Source organism: Thunnus maccoyii, chromosome 6 (assembly GCF_910596095.1).
Source record: "Thunnus maccoyii chromosome 6, fThuMac1.1, whole genome shotgun sequence".
Taxonomy (NCBI): Eukaryota; Metazoa; Chordata; class Actinopteri; order Scombriformes; family Scombridae; genus Thunnus; species Thunnus maccoyii.
The window spans coordinates 13,039,260-13,054,137 of NC_056538.1; the positions used below are offsets into that span (position 1 = coordinate 13,039,260).

General features: G+C 38.0%; 1 protein-coding gene across 1 annotated transcript; it reads right to left on the reverse strand.

The window, feature by feature from the left end:
* Positions 1–1,156: 1,156 nt before the first annotated feature.
* Positions 1,157–11,495, reverse strand: LOC121898268 (acetylcholinesterase-like). The gene is made up of 10 exons (XM_042413244.1): positions 11,393–11,495; positions 10,075–10,383; positions 7,820–8,054; positions 6,837–6,969; positions 6,557–6,708; positions 5,215–5,401; positions 4,641–4,951; positions 2,691–2,900; positions 2,451–2,608; positions 1,157–1,828 (listed from the first exon to the last, which is right to left on the reverse strand). Exons 2-10 carry the CDS (start codon positions 10,373–10,375, stop codon positions 1,725–1,727), a joined length of 1,791 nt encoding a protein of 596 aa, XP_042269178.1. The 5' UTR covers positions 10,376–10,383; positions 11,393–11,495; the 3' UTR covers positions 1,157–1,724.
* Positions 11,496–14,878: the final 3,383 nt, after the last annotated feature.

Here is a 14,878-nt window from a genome sequence, read left to right on the forward strand (position 1 = left end):
CAGAAATTACATCTAATAATAGAAAGGAGAACATTCCAATTAGATACATGTACCTTCAAATATACTGTAGTATTTCCACTGAGGTCAGATTTTCTTTTGGATTTTCCCATTGTTGACTTTCTAGAATCAGATTTTTACTGAGTTTTACATATAAAATAAATATTGAAATACTTTTTTTGTCCATAAAAACCAAAGTCTGACACAGAAGTAGAGTAAAATAAGTGATTATGTGTGAGCATATGTGTGTGTGTGTGTGTGTGTGTGTGTGTGTGTGTGTATGTACAGACGGGTGACAAATTTAAGGGTAAAACCGGTACAAGCCTGAATAATTGACCCCTACAGTGAGGGGATCTGGTGGCTGTGTTATGCTTTCGAGGGCATTTTGCTGGCATGGCTTGGGTCCACTTGTCCCCTTAGAGGGAAGGATCACTGCAAATGAATACAAAGTTGTTCTGAGTGATCACTTTTATCCTATGATGAAACATTTCTATCCTGATGGGAATGGTCTCCTCCAGGATGACAATGCCCCAATTCACAGGGCATGAGGGGTCACTGAATGGTTTGATGAGTATGAAAATGATGTGAATCATATGCTAAGGCCTTCGCAGTCACCAAATTTCAACCCAATTGAACGCCTATGGGAGATTTTGGACTAATATGATAGACAGTGCTCTCCACCACCATCATCAAAACACCAAATGAGGGAATATCTTTTTGAAGACTGGTGTTCATCCCTCCAGTAGAGTTCAGAGACTTGTAGAATCAATGCCAAGGCTGAGGAACATCATTCTTCAACCAGCAAAATGCCCCTGACAGCATAACAGAGCCGCCAGATCCCCTCACTGTAGATGTCAAACATTCAGACCTGTACCAGTTTTTCCTTTAATTTGTCACCTGTCTGTATGTTTGTCCATCAAACAAACATAAAACCAATCAACATAATACATAAAAATAACTTCCTAATAATTTAATGGACTACTTCACTATTTAGCAACCTCACATTAACACCTTTAATGATCAATAAAAATAAGAATAAGCTAATGAGGAAGCGCTTCTTGGATTTGTACATGTTGATGATGTGATACAAAAAGGGTGCATTTGATGCAAGAGCAGGCAATCAATGTCCACAAAAAAAGTGAATGAACTCCCCAAAAAGTTAAGGCACACTTTTTTATTTTAATGGCTACATGATAAAAACAAGAGTAGAAATCAAAAAATGTAATAATGCTCCCCACTGATTCTGCTTGTCCGCAAGGAAATAATGTGTTTTCTGCAAGTTGAAAATTATTTTATGAAAGTCAAATTCTGACATGCCTGTTAGTCAAATGTGTTACACAGTATTCACTAACCAATTTCAGAAGTGCACCTAGAAAGTGAAAGAAAGACATAAACAAATGAAAAAATGTTAGTTAAAAACTAACTAGTTATTAGAAGTGACAATAGCCAATATTTGGTTGTTGTGTGTTGTACAGTAACACTACCTGCAAATAAAAATCACATAGTATTGCTTGCTCCAAAACTACAGCTCTGATTTGAGCACCCCATAAAATTGTCCCTGCTGGGACACATAAAGCTGTCATGACATGTGGACAGCTGCCTGAAGCTGAATGAAGCATTCATTGTTAATGCTGGTTATTGTAGGTTATTGTTTCTGCCCACGTTTTTTTTTATGTAAACTGTTGCTTATGGCTGTATTGAAGAAGTTTTATGGAAGACAGGTCTCTTCACCCTACAAGGTAGGTTAACGTAATAACCAGTAAAATGATAAAGAACATGTAGTTACAGCGGAGTATCATCCCATTTGCAGTAACACAAGTCAGCAGATCATCTGTGGATGAAGAAAGAGACAAAGAGACATATTTTGTAATCTTTCACAGAGGTATTGCTATTTTTGTGTATACAGTATATGCATGTATATGTATACATGTTTGCATGGTGAGTTGCATTAGAGCAAATCTAGTGGACTTAAAGATATAGTACATGATGTGACTTGAATAACAGAGAAAGAGTTTGTCTGGATGAAGGAGACAAAATGATGCCACAAACAGTACACTTTGCATGATACCAAAAATAATGTAAAGACGTGCAAAGGTGCAAATGTGCAGATGTTTGTGTGTATGTTTGTGTGTGAATAATGAGTTCAGTGGATAGGTGTATGAGTATTATTCACCATGTGTGTGACCAGTGTTCAGTAAAATGATGAATGACCCTCTTCTCCTTCCACTCAGATCTCCAGAACTGTGGTGAAGTGGAGGGGAAGCAAGCCAGGATACAAATCTCCTCTACAGGCTAAACATGGCAAAATGCCTCCCTGGCAGAGCCTGATGCAAAACCACCTACTACAAATAACTATATAGAGTTGTGTGTGTGTGTGTGTGTGTGTGTGTGTGTGTGTGTGTGTGTGTGTGTGTGTGTGTGTGTGTGTGTGTGTGTGTTTGCTTGTGTCTAACCTGATACTTTCTGTATCTTTGGTATTAATTTGTTCCAAAGGTGACACTCTCTAGCCCTCATCATCATCTTTTCTTCCGGATGGTTGTAGTTCAGAGTGACATACTCCTGATGTTCAGCGGTGAACGAATGCCACAAAGCTCCATCAAGTCCTGGATTCCTGACAAACAGAAAAGCCAATCAAGACAATCCAATAGTGCGATGAGGGTCTATACAGAGTTTAAGTGATTGATTATGATTACCCTGTCCGTGCAAAGTTGCCCCAGTGTTTCATAAACTTCTTGGTCATGTTCACTTCATTCTTCGTGTATCCCAGGGATACATTCAGAGGCATTCCAAAGACAAATTCTATCTCATAGCCGTGCATCACGCCCATCCATGCTGGCCAAGGATTGGTGGACGACCGGTGGTCAAATAAATAAAGGAAAGTCTTGCCACCCCGTTCTGAGTACCTGGAAAAGAGATGAACAGTATTGAGCTATATGTGCACTGTACTAGGTCAGGTTAATAAGAGAAAATAGAACACAAACATATGGAACAACACAGGAAATGAAAATTGACCATTTGTCCTATTCATTTAGGATGACATGTTTGTTGGTGACCCAAAATGGTGGGACAACAAAAAAACAAACAAAAAAAACAATACCACCCTATTTGTGGTATAGGGGACTACTGCATTGATGCATTACAGCACAATGATAGATTATTTTGTAAAGTGGACACTGTATTTCTACTATTTACCTGGAACTCATCATGCCAAACAATAGCTTGATAACTTTCTTGAGTTTTAACATTTAGTCTCATGATATTATATACCACTGTGTAGGGTTCTGGTATCTGATAAGCCCTGAAACTCATGGATCTATCAATCAAACTGGACTTCCTGCATCATATTTTACAGTCTCAAAGATACCTATGTATGAGGAGTGTGCTGTTCCTACTTCATCACCCAACTAGATGCTCAAGTAAAAGAGAAACATGAAAAAAAAACAACTCTGCAAAACCAAGCTGACTAACTGGAGGAACTCACTGGTACCTAACACAGGGATAATCTTGTTACCCATTGGACGTGATGACAGCTCCCCAATGGTGAAGCCAAAACATCTCGATCACCCCCTGGTGGCTGGCTGCAGTATAGGTCATAAGTCCCACCCCCACCATGTTAGCGGATGAGACATAAGCCAAATTAAAGAACCAAAATACACGTCAAATATATTTTTCCCAAAGATGCTTTCTTTCATTTTATGCAGTTCTTATCATGCTGATATTGTGCAAGTGCTCATTTTTCTTTTCATTTTTTAAGTTTGTTTTTAATTAGTTATTTGACAATATAAAAAGGGGGTATGACATCATAATTGACAGCTGTGACAGCCGCTCTCAAACATCCGTCAGGCAGTGGGGGTTCTGAGGCTGAGGGGTCACCCTAAAATACAGTGAGGTTTTCTCTATGGAACCAGGCTAAGCCAAGACACACTCACGATACAAAATGGCTATCACTGATTGTAGTATTTTTTGTTGTTCTTGTTGTTATACAAGAGACACTTTTTATTTTGTCCTTGTAGACATATCTTCCCCATTTTTCATTGCATTTCCTGAGTGAAACAGCACCACTCTGGCTTATAAGGGCTTTTACATGTCAGCCAGCATGTGTGGTCATACATGGTATTGCAACAATGCAGAAAACTATTGAAAGAAAGACAGGTGACATTGACATTCTTTGATTAAAAAATTGTGCCAAAAATCACATGCAGTTCACAACTGTGAACAGATTGTTTGGGACCAATTTGAAAATGAGATGATACATCTCAAGGGGTTTATCCTGATATAATAAATTTGCATCACTATGCAAGAAAGGACATTGGACTTAAATAATGTGAGTCAGATACACCATCTATTTGCCTGACTGTCTGTGTCTATGCTCTGGTTTTCTCTCCTTATTGTTAGGCTAAATTGTTCTCTGTGGCTGTGTGTATTTGACTCCATAGCAAGAATGCAGCCAAGAGGTCATATTATGTAATATACAGTAGATTGCCTGGACACTGAAAATGAGTGCCTAGTTTCAGAGTTAATTTCACTGGCCCCTCCAAAAGAGGAGCTGGCCCTAGCCTGACCCTTGTGGCTTAAATGAACTAGAACCTTCACTGATGACCATGAGTCAAACCACATCATTAAAACTCAGAATTACTCTTTACCTGTGAGCGAACTCAAGCACAGGACAAACGAACAGTTGATCTCCAACCAGACTGCCCAGCATGTCACGGTTTTTCATTTTGCTGTTCTCATCTGTCCAATCTGTGTACTGGAAAATCGTTGCTTCTCTTGCGACATCACTGGCATCCGCCATTGTAATGGCCACCCCTTGCAGATATTCATTTCTGCTGATGAGACTCTGACCAGTGATGTTAAATCCAGGAATTCCATAAAGAAGGAAGAAGGTCCCTTCATCCTTGTTTAAGCCAAACAGCACATCTTTCTTTGGGAGTTTACCCGTACGCAGCAACACCTGCAGGGAAATGGCAAACAAGACTTTTTCAATTTGAGGATTTGAATAAAACTGCCTCTATGTGTTTTTGCATTCAAAACACCAAAACCGTACTCAATGTAAATTCACTGATTGGGTGATTGACATTTGATACATCAGCCAATCGAGGTAAGATGTAGTAGTATTAAAACTTATGTATAAAACACACAAAACACGCCCATCCTCCCACCCCCCAGTACACTCACACACACCCTCAAGTACATTCACAGAACACACACACCCACTTCAGGTTTATCTGGTAGGAAGTCCCCATCAACATGAGGAACAAAGGGGGTGGCTAAGAATGTAGGCTGCTTGAGAACATCATATTGCTTAGATGTGATTTTTCCAGCATCAGCCTTCTGCAGACAAGCCTCCACATGGTTTGGATGAGACTTGGGACATTTCAGTAGTGTTGCCAGCATCATGGACCTGGATGTTGACATAGAGAGGGAGCAAGCCAATCAATCAGTGAAAGAGGAAGGGAGAACAATGATGGAGACTGATTAAAAAATGGGACAAACAAAGGAGAGAGGAAGAAGGGACTGACAACAGAAAGAAAAGGAAAGAATAAAATAACTCAGAATTGCTTTTTAAAGGGGACCTATTATGCTTTTCCTTATTTTCAGTCATATATATAATATTACAATGTCAGATGTTGTGTTAAAAGTGGCCAGTGTGTCAAATAATGAGGTAATGTATGTAGAAGTAATCCCTGTGAGCAAAAAGCTCAGGCTTCAGACTGCTGTGAACGCTCATTTCCCAGCAGTTTTTTCTACTTTCAGCCTGGGCCAACATCGATTCGTGACGGATTTCTTTATATAGTCATCTGCTCCATGCACAGCGCGCAAGTTCACTGCTCTGCTCCACTAACCTTATGGTATTTTTCTATTGTTTTGGGGGTAGTCACGCCAAGCCATGACTCCATTACACAGCACAGCGAAGTCAAATAAGTTATTTACCTGTTGGAGGTATGTTGGTCGTCTGCAACTCTTCATCAAACATCATCATCACTGCGATTGTTTCTGCTTGTACTATTTCTTCTTGAATTATTTCCAACTGATCCGCTGAACAAATATCTCCAAATATGTCCATATCTTGGAATTTTGATCAGTTTTTTAGGGCTGCTAACAAAGCTCTGCTAATTCATTGAGTTACACGTTTCATGTTATTTAGTCATTTAAAAGCTTTTCATTTAAATCAGTAAAGCAGAAAATGTTGGGTTTGCATTGGCGACAACTTAACACAACTCTCATATGTGCTGCCCCTCGGCAGCTTCCAGAAAGCTGGCCAATCAGAATAGAGTGGGTTCATCAGTAAGGGGGCCTTAAAGAGACAGGAGTTACAATAGCCTGTTGAGAGACAGGGGCTGAACTAAGGGGCTGCATAAAGGGACAGTATAAGTTTTTTGAACTCTGATTCAAGCAAAGCTACTCTAGTGGAATCCCAGAATAAAAATATGGGGCTGGAAATGAGCATAATAGGTCCCCTTTAAAAAATACATACACTAAAACTAAATCAAAACATCGTACCAATATTTAGTCTATTAATATGGTGAAGACACAAGAATACACATATACACACTACCTGTCCCAGGCAACAGTCTGGCTGATTGTGGCCCAGGGTGCATTAGGAGAGCCACTCTGCATGATAGCCCTTTGAAAAAGATCATGACTGCCTGGGGAGAGCAGGTGGAAGCCTACAGATGCTGACCCTGCACTCTCCCCAAACAGAGTCACCTGTAAACAACAGCAAATCAATAGCCAACAGCTTGTTATATTCTTTGTTTAAAAAATATTATAAAATCTTATTATCTAATCTTAGACAGAAACGGCATAACTAAGAAGAGAAGACAAAAACCTCTTACCTTTGAAGCATCGCCTCCAAAAGCAGCAATATTACTGGCTACCCATTGGAGAGCCAAGCGCTGGTCCAGCAGTCCTGCATTGCCCCTGATGTTCTTGTTATCAGGAAGAGACAGGAAACCAAAAGCTCCAACTCTGTCATAGATGAGACAAGAATGAGGAAGACTCATGAATTCCACATTCACTTACTCCCGTAGATACCACAGTAATCACATTGATAAAGTACTTTCCTGTTTACAAATGCCTGTGCTCCACATTTTACACCCATGTCTCATGCTACTTCCATTGCAGGCATGGAGCCAGTGTCATACTGTCACAGTATAAAAAATCAGAAAACTTGCTCATAGATTTACCTGTTGCTTATTGTCAATGAGTTAACAGTTACATAATTATATTCTGCCATTATAATATATTTTTTTAATTTCTGTTAATGAATACTTCAACAATGACAAAAATACTCAATTTCCCATTTCAAGATATTTTTCATGCTTTTATGACCTCTCTTCCCATTCTTATATACCAAATTATTTTGTTTTAGAAGAATTCTTTTAGAAGAATATTATAACAACATATTCACATCATCTTGTTAACCAAATTCTCTCGTTCTTACACAAAATCAAGGTATCTTGTTAAAACAAGGAACATTTCTCATTTTAACAACATACAGACTTATATATTAACAGAAAAAACATTTCCCATTACAGCATGATTTTTGAGGCTCGCTGTTATGACAATTTCACGAAAAGGTTTAATGAGATATGTTGTATACATATGGATATGTATATAGATATGTTGTATGAGAATGTTTAGTGACATTAAGTGATATGTTGTTACAAAAAAGTTCCTTATAAAAACAGAATAATTTGGTATCTAGTGTTCTAATAATGAGAAACTTTTTAAAAAGATATCAAAACAATATATCATTATAAGAGAAAGTGAGCAGATTTTTTAATGGTAGCAGCAACACACTGCTGTAAATTCTTACCTGTAATTCATTGATACCACAACAACCCCTTCAGATTTACTCAGAAAGCGGCCATCATAAATATCCAGAGAGGATGTTCCTTGAATGAACCCGCCTCCATAGATCCAGACAAGGACAGGAGCCAATGGTGAGGGCTGAGGATGGGTTTTGTTGAGACGTGGGGACCAGATGTTTAGATATAGACAGTCCTCACTCAGAGGAGTGTTTGGGTTCCACATCTCCGTGCCCGGAAATCCTAATAAGAAAGATCATATACATCAGTGTTAAAAGAGACTGATTGGGACTCCTTTATTCAAGTGATTGATACTCTAATTTCTATTCCTTCAGATCTTTCGCAGTACACATGATTGTTATCAGTCATTAATTAATGTTCAACTTCATTTATATGACCCTTTATCACAGGCAAGAATTTTAAAACAGATATCAGCTGTATTTCAATTAACAGCCATTTATTACAAACTGCTTTCAAACATTTACAGAAGCACTAAAAATATAAATAAATCCCTGCTTTGTTTTCCTCTTAATGAGCACTGCTTTGTCCAAATCAGTAATAGTAGTCTGACATCAATGCCTTATGTGCAGATCTATTTCTGCTGTCATATCTATATTTGGTGTATGTTTTGGGAATTTACTCTGTGCACATGCCTGGCATCGGTTGTATCTGGCTTCCAAACAAACCCTAACAGGTGCCTGTGTCTATAAATAACAAGGTATCCATGACCGAGCCCCACTCCATCTCTAGGTTGGAGGGTAGGCCTGTATCAGTCAGTTTGTGTATGAGTGTGCTTATGAATGTGTATGAGTAGACATAGTTTTGTTTACTAAGCTGATAAAGAATAACTCAAATGTTTTTATCATTCATTTCTGAGAATTATTACTGTATATAGTAATACAGTAATAAAGTGTGCGTACAGTAGGCCATATTTTAGAGGAAGAGCAACGAGCAGTGCAAGCAGCACTCTGACTGTTTGGTATTTTCAAGATCTTGAAACTCACTTTGTGCGTCTGTGCGGTATTTTGGTGACCAGCACAAGAGCACACAATGCACAGGTGGGAGGAAAGGTGCAAACAGCTAGGGGGTTCATTCGAATGAAGCAGTGCAAAGCAAATTGTTGTATTTTAGTTGAAATTTGGTCCTAGAAATTGCACTGAAAACAGTCTCAAAGCCATATCTGTCTGAATACAAGAGCAAACTAAATACTTGCTATTAACATGTTTGAAATATAAATAAGTTATTTCAATTAAACACTCGTGAACCAAGAGACCTACAACTTTTGCACTTGTCATTGCACTTGCACAGTTAAATAGGGCCCATGGTGTTATTTAACTACAGCACCAATAATAACCATCCTCAGTGACACGCCTTCCTTAAGTTAGGACAGTGGCCAAATAAGGTCATCTTTCATTCAGATATATACTAATATGGACTCTTTTGGTGCCAGATTCTAAGCCTAAACCAGATTCAACTCCATCTCAGTCTGTGTTATAAAAGTGAGATAAAAAGTTTCAAAGGTGAAGGCATTTAAGGAGGGAGGGCCTAGTGAGGAGACAATGAACTGCATTATGGAAAGTGTAGGACCCAGGGTTTTCAGAGCTTGACTTATTCTAGGGACTAAAAGTCAGGATAATTTTGCTTTCGCTGAATTGATTTTGATCATCCTTATTCTTATTTTTTTTAAGTGCTAAACCACTGGAATACCCCTTTAACATCCAAAAAGTGTACATATTGTGTTCATGTCAAGGTCAAGGATGATTTATATTGTCTCCTGAAAGATAAATCTGAATTGAAGAGGGTGCTACATAAAACCATACATGTCACAAAAGATAGTAAATAAAAAACACACTTGCAAACAAACTGTTTGCTGTACTTGCATGACTATAAACAAGCACACAACATTCTATAGTTATGTCACTGTCCCCCTACAATTTTGTCTTTCCTCCACTATAATAGTAGCCTGTTAGTAAATTTAACTGAATAAGGGATGAATGAATGTCTGTAACCATTGTACTAACACAATGGCACCCTGTAACTCTTACCAGAATCCATTAGCTTATACTGAGAGTTACTCACTGAGACCTGCCAGCGAATGTTATTCAATATCCATTATCCAATATCCATAAAGAGTAGGTAATGAGTAAGGTGAAGTCAGAACAAAGGGCCAGACAGTTATCCTCCTCTGAAGGCATCCTCCTAAAAAACACTACATGTACACAGAATACATTGTGTTTGTCTGTGTGTAAACATTGTGTCTTACCTGGAAAGGTGGTATCTAGCAACTGGTAGCAGGAATTTGAGAATTTTGTGGCATCCTTCACCCCCTCCCATTTCTCTGCTGGCTCTGGAGCTCTGAATCTCAGCTTCCCTATAGGTGGTTTTCCATAAGGAATTCCAAGAAAGGCTCTAACATCACCACCCAGCACTGAAAGCAACTTCCCTTGGACTTTGCCATGCCTGGTATTGATTACAAGGTCATCTTGTATGGCAAGTGATACAGTCAGGAAATGAAGCAACAGAAGAAGAAGGGCAAAGTATGTATGGGGAGAGACTCTTGCCATGGAAAATCCTGGGGAGAGAAAAAACATAAAATACACAAACACCTTAATTTAATTTATTTTTTATACTATTGTTTTTTTTTCCAGTTTTCTTAAAATATATATATCAATATCTTCATAACACTGATATGAACAAATTTATTTTGATATAGATTTTTTTATTCTATTTTTGAAGTCAGTGAAGTGTGCTGTCTAAAAAGGAGAAAATGTATTCGGAATTTATGTCTGCAATCTTAATCAGTTTCTTTGCGTAGAGTTTATGGAGTTTGGGTTCAAGGATCAAGGAGCAGGGAGTAAATCAATTATTTTCACTTTGAGCATTGTGTACGCTTACATACTGTATAATCAGACTCCCTCTAGACTAACACTCAAGGCTGTTGTGGAAAATGCCACCATGCATCTGTCACTGATTAAAAAGTAAACAATACTTACTTTGATATTATTGAGTAATAATAACAATAATGTGAAGAAGAAGACGAAGTAGGCTACAAATAATGTAACAAAGTGGTAAACAGATTAAATGATTTGGGGACGTATGGCAGTAAAAATCCATAACTTCTCAGACATTTGTACTACATTCAAACATTTCCATTTATGCCATGCAATAAACCAGCTTTCAGGAGCATTGCAAGCCACACATTTGTCAAAGTGTGGATCCACATTTTTTTTCTTCGCCGGTACAATATAATACAATAGTATATGCGTGAGTGAGAGTTATCATTCCCCCAGCAAGTGTGTCACTTTAGAAACGTTCTATTATACCAAGCGCCTCTATATTTTGAAACACGAAGACCGTCAGCGGATGACTTCCCAGACGCAGCTGACTCGTGAAGCCGCTTCTCTTTCAAGAGGTGCAGAGTAAACAGAGAAAAAAAGCCGCACGCAGCTGGATTTATAAAGGAGACGCGCGCGTTGGTGAGAGACGCGCTAAAACATAGGTTAATTCAAACGACTTAAAAACAGGCATTTTCTGAAAGTTAATCTACCAATACCAATCTACAAAACCCCTTAGTGTCTTACCTTGTCAGTTAGCAGTTTGTGTCTGTCTGTGTGAGGTGAGTGGGGACACAGCACTGTTGAGATGAAGAAGGCGTGGACTGACAATACATGTGTCCAGCGTCTGCTGGGCTGGCCCTGTCCGCCCCCCATATTAATATTATTATTATTAGCAGTAATATTAGTATTAGTAGTAGTATTGTCATTATTGATATTAATATTAATAATAATAATAATAAAGTCAAATAATATAAGAAATAGCATTTATCATATAGTAAAACAAAATTTCAGTCATTTTATGTCAGCAACTTACCCTGACATCATCACTCATCTACATTATATACTCAACATCCATTGGAGAACACTGTAGACGTACTGTAGGTCACATGTCAGATGTATGAATCATCGAGGATTCACTGGCTCTCTCAGGTCAAATCAGCAGGAAACAGATGACTAGCACTGAATCAGAGTCAGTCATTCTCATTAAATTCTGGTCAACATTTCAGCAACAATAAAAAATATCATGAACATGATGCTATGTTGAAAACAGGCATCCGTTTTGCATCAAACACAATAATGGAGTGATATAGAAGGGACCTTTGTTTCCATGTCCCACATTCCAACCGTGTCTCGAAATTCTGTTTATGTAGCTTCTACTAAGTTACAACAGTAAATGTGTTTTATAAGAAATGTTATTCTACCTGAATTATGTTTTTAACAACATAATGAGAAAACTGTTAACATAAACTTAACTGTCAAATTGAAAAATTGTCATACCAAATGTATCTGCAAAATGTTTATTGACAACATATTTCATCATATTGGCTCTTGCAATACAATATCCACTTGTAGGTCTTGGTTCAATACTGAAAAAGTCAAAAGTTACTTGAACATGAGACATGTGTTTAGAGTACTGACATTTAACAGTCCTTCCCTAATCTTAACCAAAGTGCTTTTGTGCTTAAACTTCACCACAAGATAGCCCAAGTGTGAAAGTCCTTACAATGTTGATATACAATGTTAATGTGACTTTGGGTGGTATGAAAACGTAGCACTTCATTTACTCCAAAAAACCTCAAAACAAAACATTGCTGCTTATCATAATCCAGCTTCTGCCAAGTGTAACTGGTTCAACAAATTAGAAGTATATACATTTCCTGGGGACAGGCTTGCACATTGCACCAAGAAAATCCGATTTCAGGAAAAAAGAGACAAAAATTCCCAGGAAAAATGAAGATAAAAATCTATGCTCTTTTCTCTTTTGTGTCTAGCTACCTATTGATCCATATTTATTTATATCTTTCTCTTATTCTTATTTGTGTTGTCTAATGTCTGGCGATGATTTCCATCCAGTTTGCTACAGCTCATATTACTTAATAGAACTTACAAATGATATATACTTTCTATTACTGTTGAGTTTCTATTGCTTAACCGCAAATATACAATAATGATTAAACTGGAATAAGTGTCAGAGCTCATGCCTGTATTGCTTGACAGTCCCCAAGATGACATCATTTCACTCAGGCTTCTGCTCTAAAATTAACAACAGGGACGCAGATATTTTTGGTTACACGTAAGAGACCATCTCCATGCACTCTGTCAAGGAAAAGTAAAGACATAGTAAAGTTCCTTTCATGACCTCCACAGAAATAAAAGCTGACTCAGCATGATGACACAGAGTCTAAGTCCTCATTATACAACTTCCTGTTTCTGTCCCCTGTTTCTTTCTCACATTACTGTCTGCAGCTTATTTGTCATCTTTGCTTTATTTCCCCACTTATCTGGAATGCATGGGCTTGTGTATGCTTGCTCTGTGTGTGTGTGTGTGAGTGTGTGTTCGTGACAGAGAGGACCATGAATGTATGTTTGTGTATAGAAGTATACATGTGTGAGAATGACCATGAGGTATACGTGCATAAGCATGTGCCTGTGCGTGTATTGTATGTATGCTGTTTATAGTATGTTAATGTGCAATAACATTACAGCCTTTCTGGGACTGTGATGTAGTGACTTGGCATGACACATTCAGACTCAGGCACACAGGCATGAAGTCAGTCTTATTAATATTTTGTTTACTATCACAGTGCATACTGTACATAGACATAAACCATCAATGATTCCATAGAACAGAAGCCCAGGAAATATTGAGTCAGAGTATCCTGTATACCACACCCTTTTACAGAAGAAAATAACTATAATGATGCAATATTTGTGAGATGTATTTAAGCCTTTCATGCATGAATTATGATAACCTCAGTCAGGATTTTTTTCCTATGTGTTTTTATTCTCCTTTAAGCATGAAAAAAAAAATATTTGAACTTCATTTTTTTTTTTAAAAAAACATGCATTTTTCAAGGAGTTTTTCACATGTCCACTCAGGTGGACTTTCAACTGAAGGAATATGTATTTAACAAACCAATGAATGAAATGATACATTATTAGAAAACTATAAAATAATATATATTTTCAAAGCTGTTAAACTAATGTTTTAACATATTTCAACATATTCTAATACTGCCCACTGCAATGCAAAAACACTGAACCTTGGTCCTAACTCCTCAACCTCTCCCCTCTGTCTTACTGCATTTATTAGCACATGAGCTACAGATGACTTGAAATGCAGAAGATCCTTCTTTTCTAATCCAGACATTCTTTTGAGGTGCCAGGCATTCCCTCAGCATACTCAGCTCCCTCAACATCCTTATCCCCCTCAGCATCCTCAGGATCCTTAACCCACTCAGCCCCCTCAGCATCCTCAGCCCCCCCAGCAACCTCAGCATTCTCAGCTCCCTCAGTATCCTTAGCCCCCTAAAACTGCAAGTTACATTCTAATAACATAAATCAATTGATTTACAGCCAAAAAAGTTACTGTAGATGAAGTATTTTCAAGAACAACAAAGTCACAGTAATAGTATAATTGTAGTTGAAATATAGTCTGTAATGCATGATGTCCAACTTAGTGGACAGATGATTAATCGTCATTTTCTCCCAAAATACAATCAATACTTAGAAATTTTAACAATTGTATTACTCCTTAGTTTTTACTTGATGTTACAAAATTTTATTTACCTGCAAGGGTCTACTACCATAGAAGGATCGGCAAGATATTCCTGAGCTGCTGAGTCTTTCGGGCCGGCTGGCTGGCGGCCATCTTGGTTTTGAGTAATTTGTGTTGCACTTACAAAGGCTGGCCAGTGCATGACAGTGTATGGGATGACACACTATTGTCCACTGTGGTGGCTGATGTGCAACTATACCATCAAAACCCATGCATATATAAGAAAATGGCTTTTGAATAGCTGTCCACTGTAGTGACCACTATGCATGAAAGGTTTAACTCTTGCATACGTATTCTGATGACTACCCTTTCCAATCTAATAAAGCCACCCTGTCCAAACCACTTTAACGTCACCACTGTTATAGCTGTGTACTCAAATGCAACCTTGAAATGCAGTTATTGTTGTAATAAATCTGGAATAACTTCACAACCTATAGCAGATTTCTCCATTC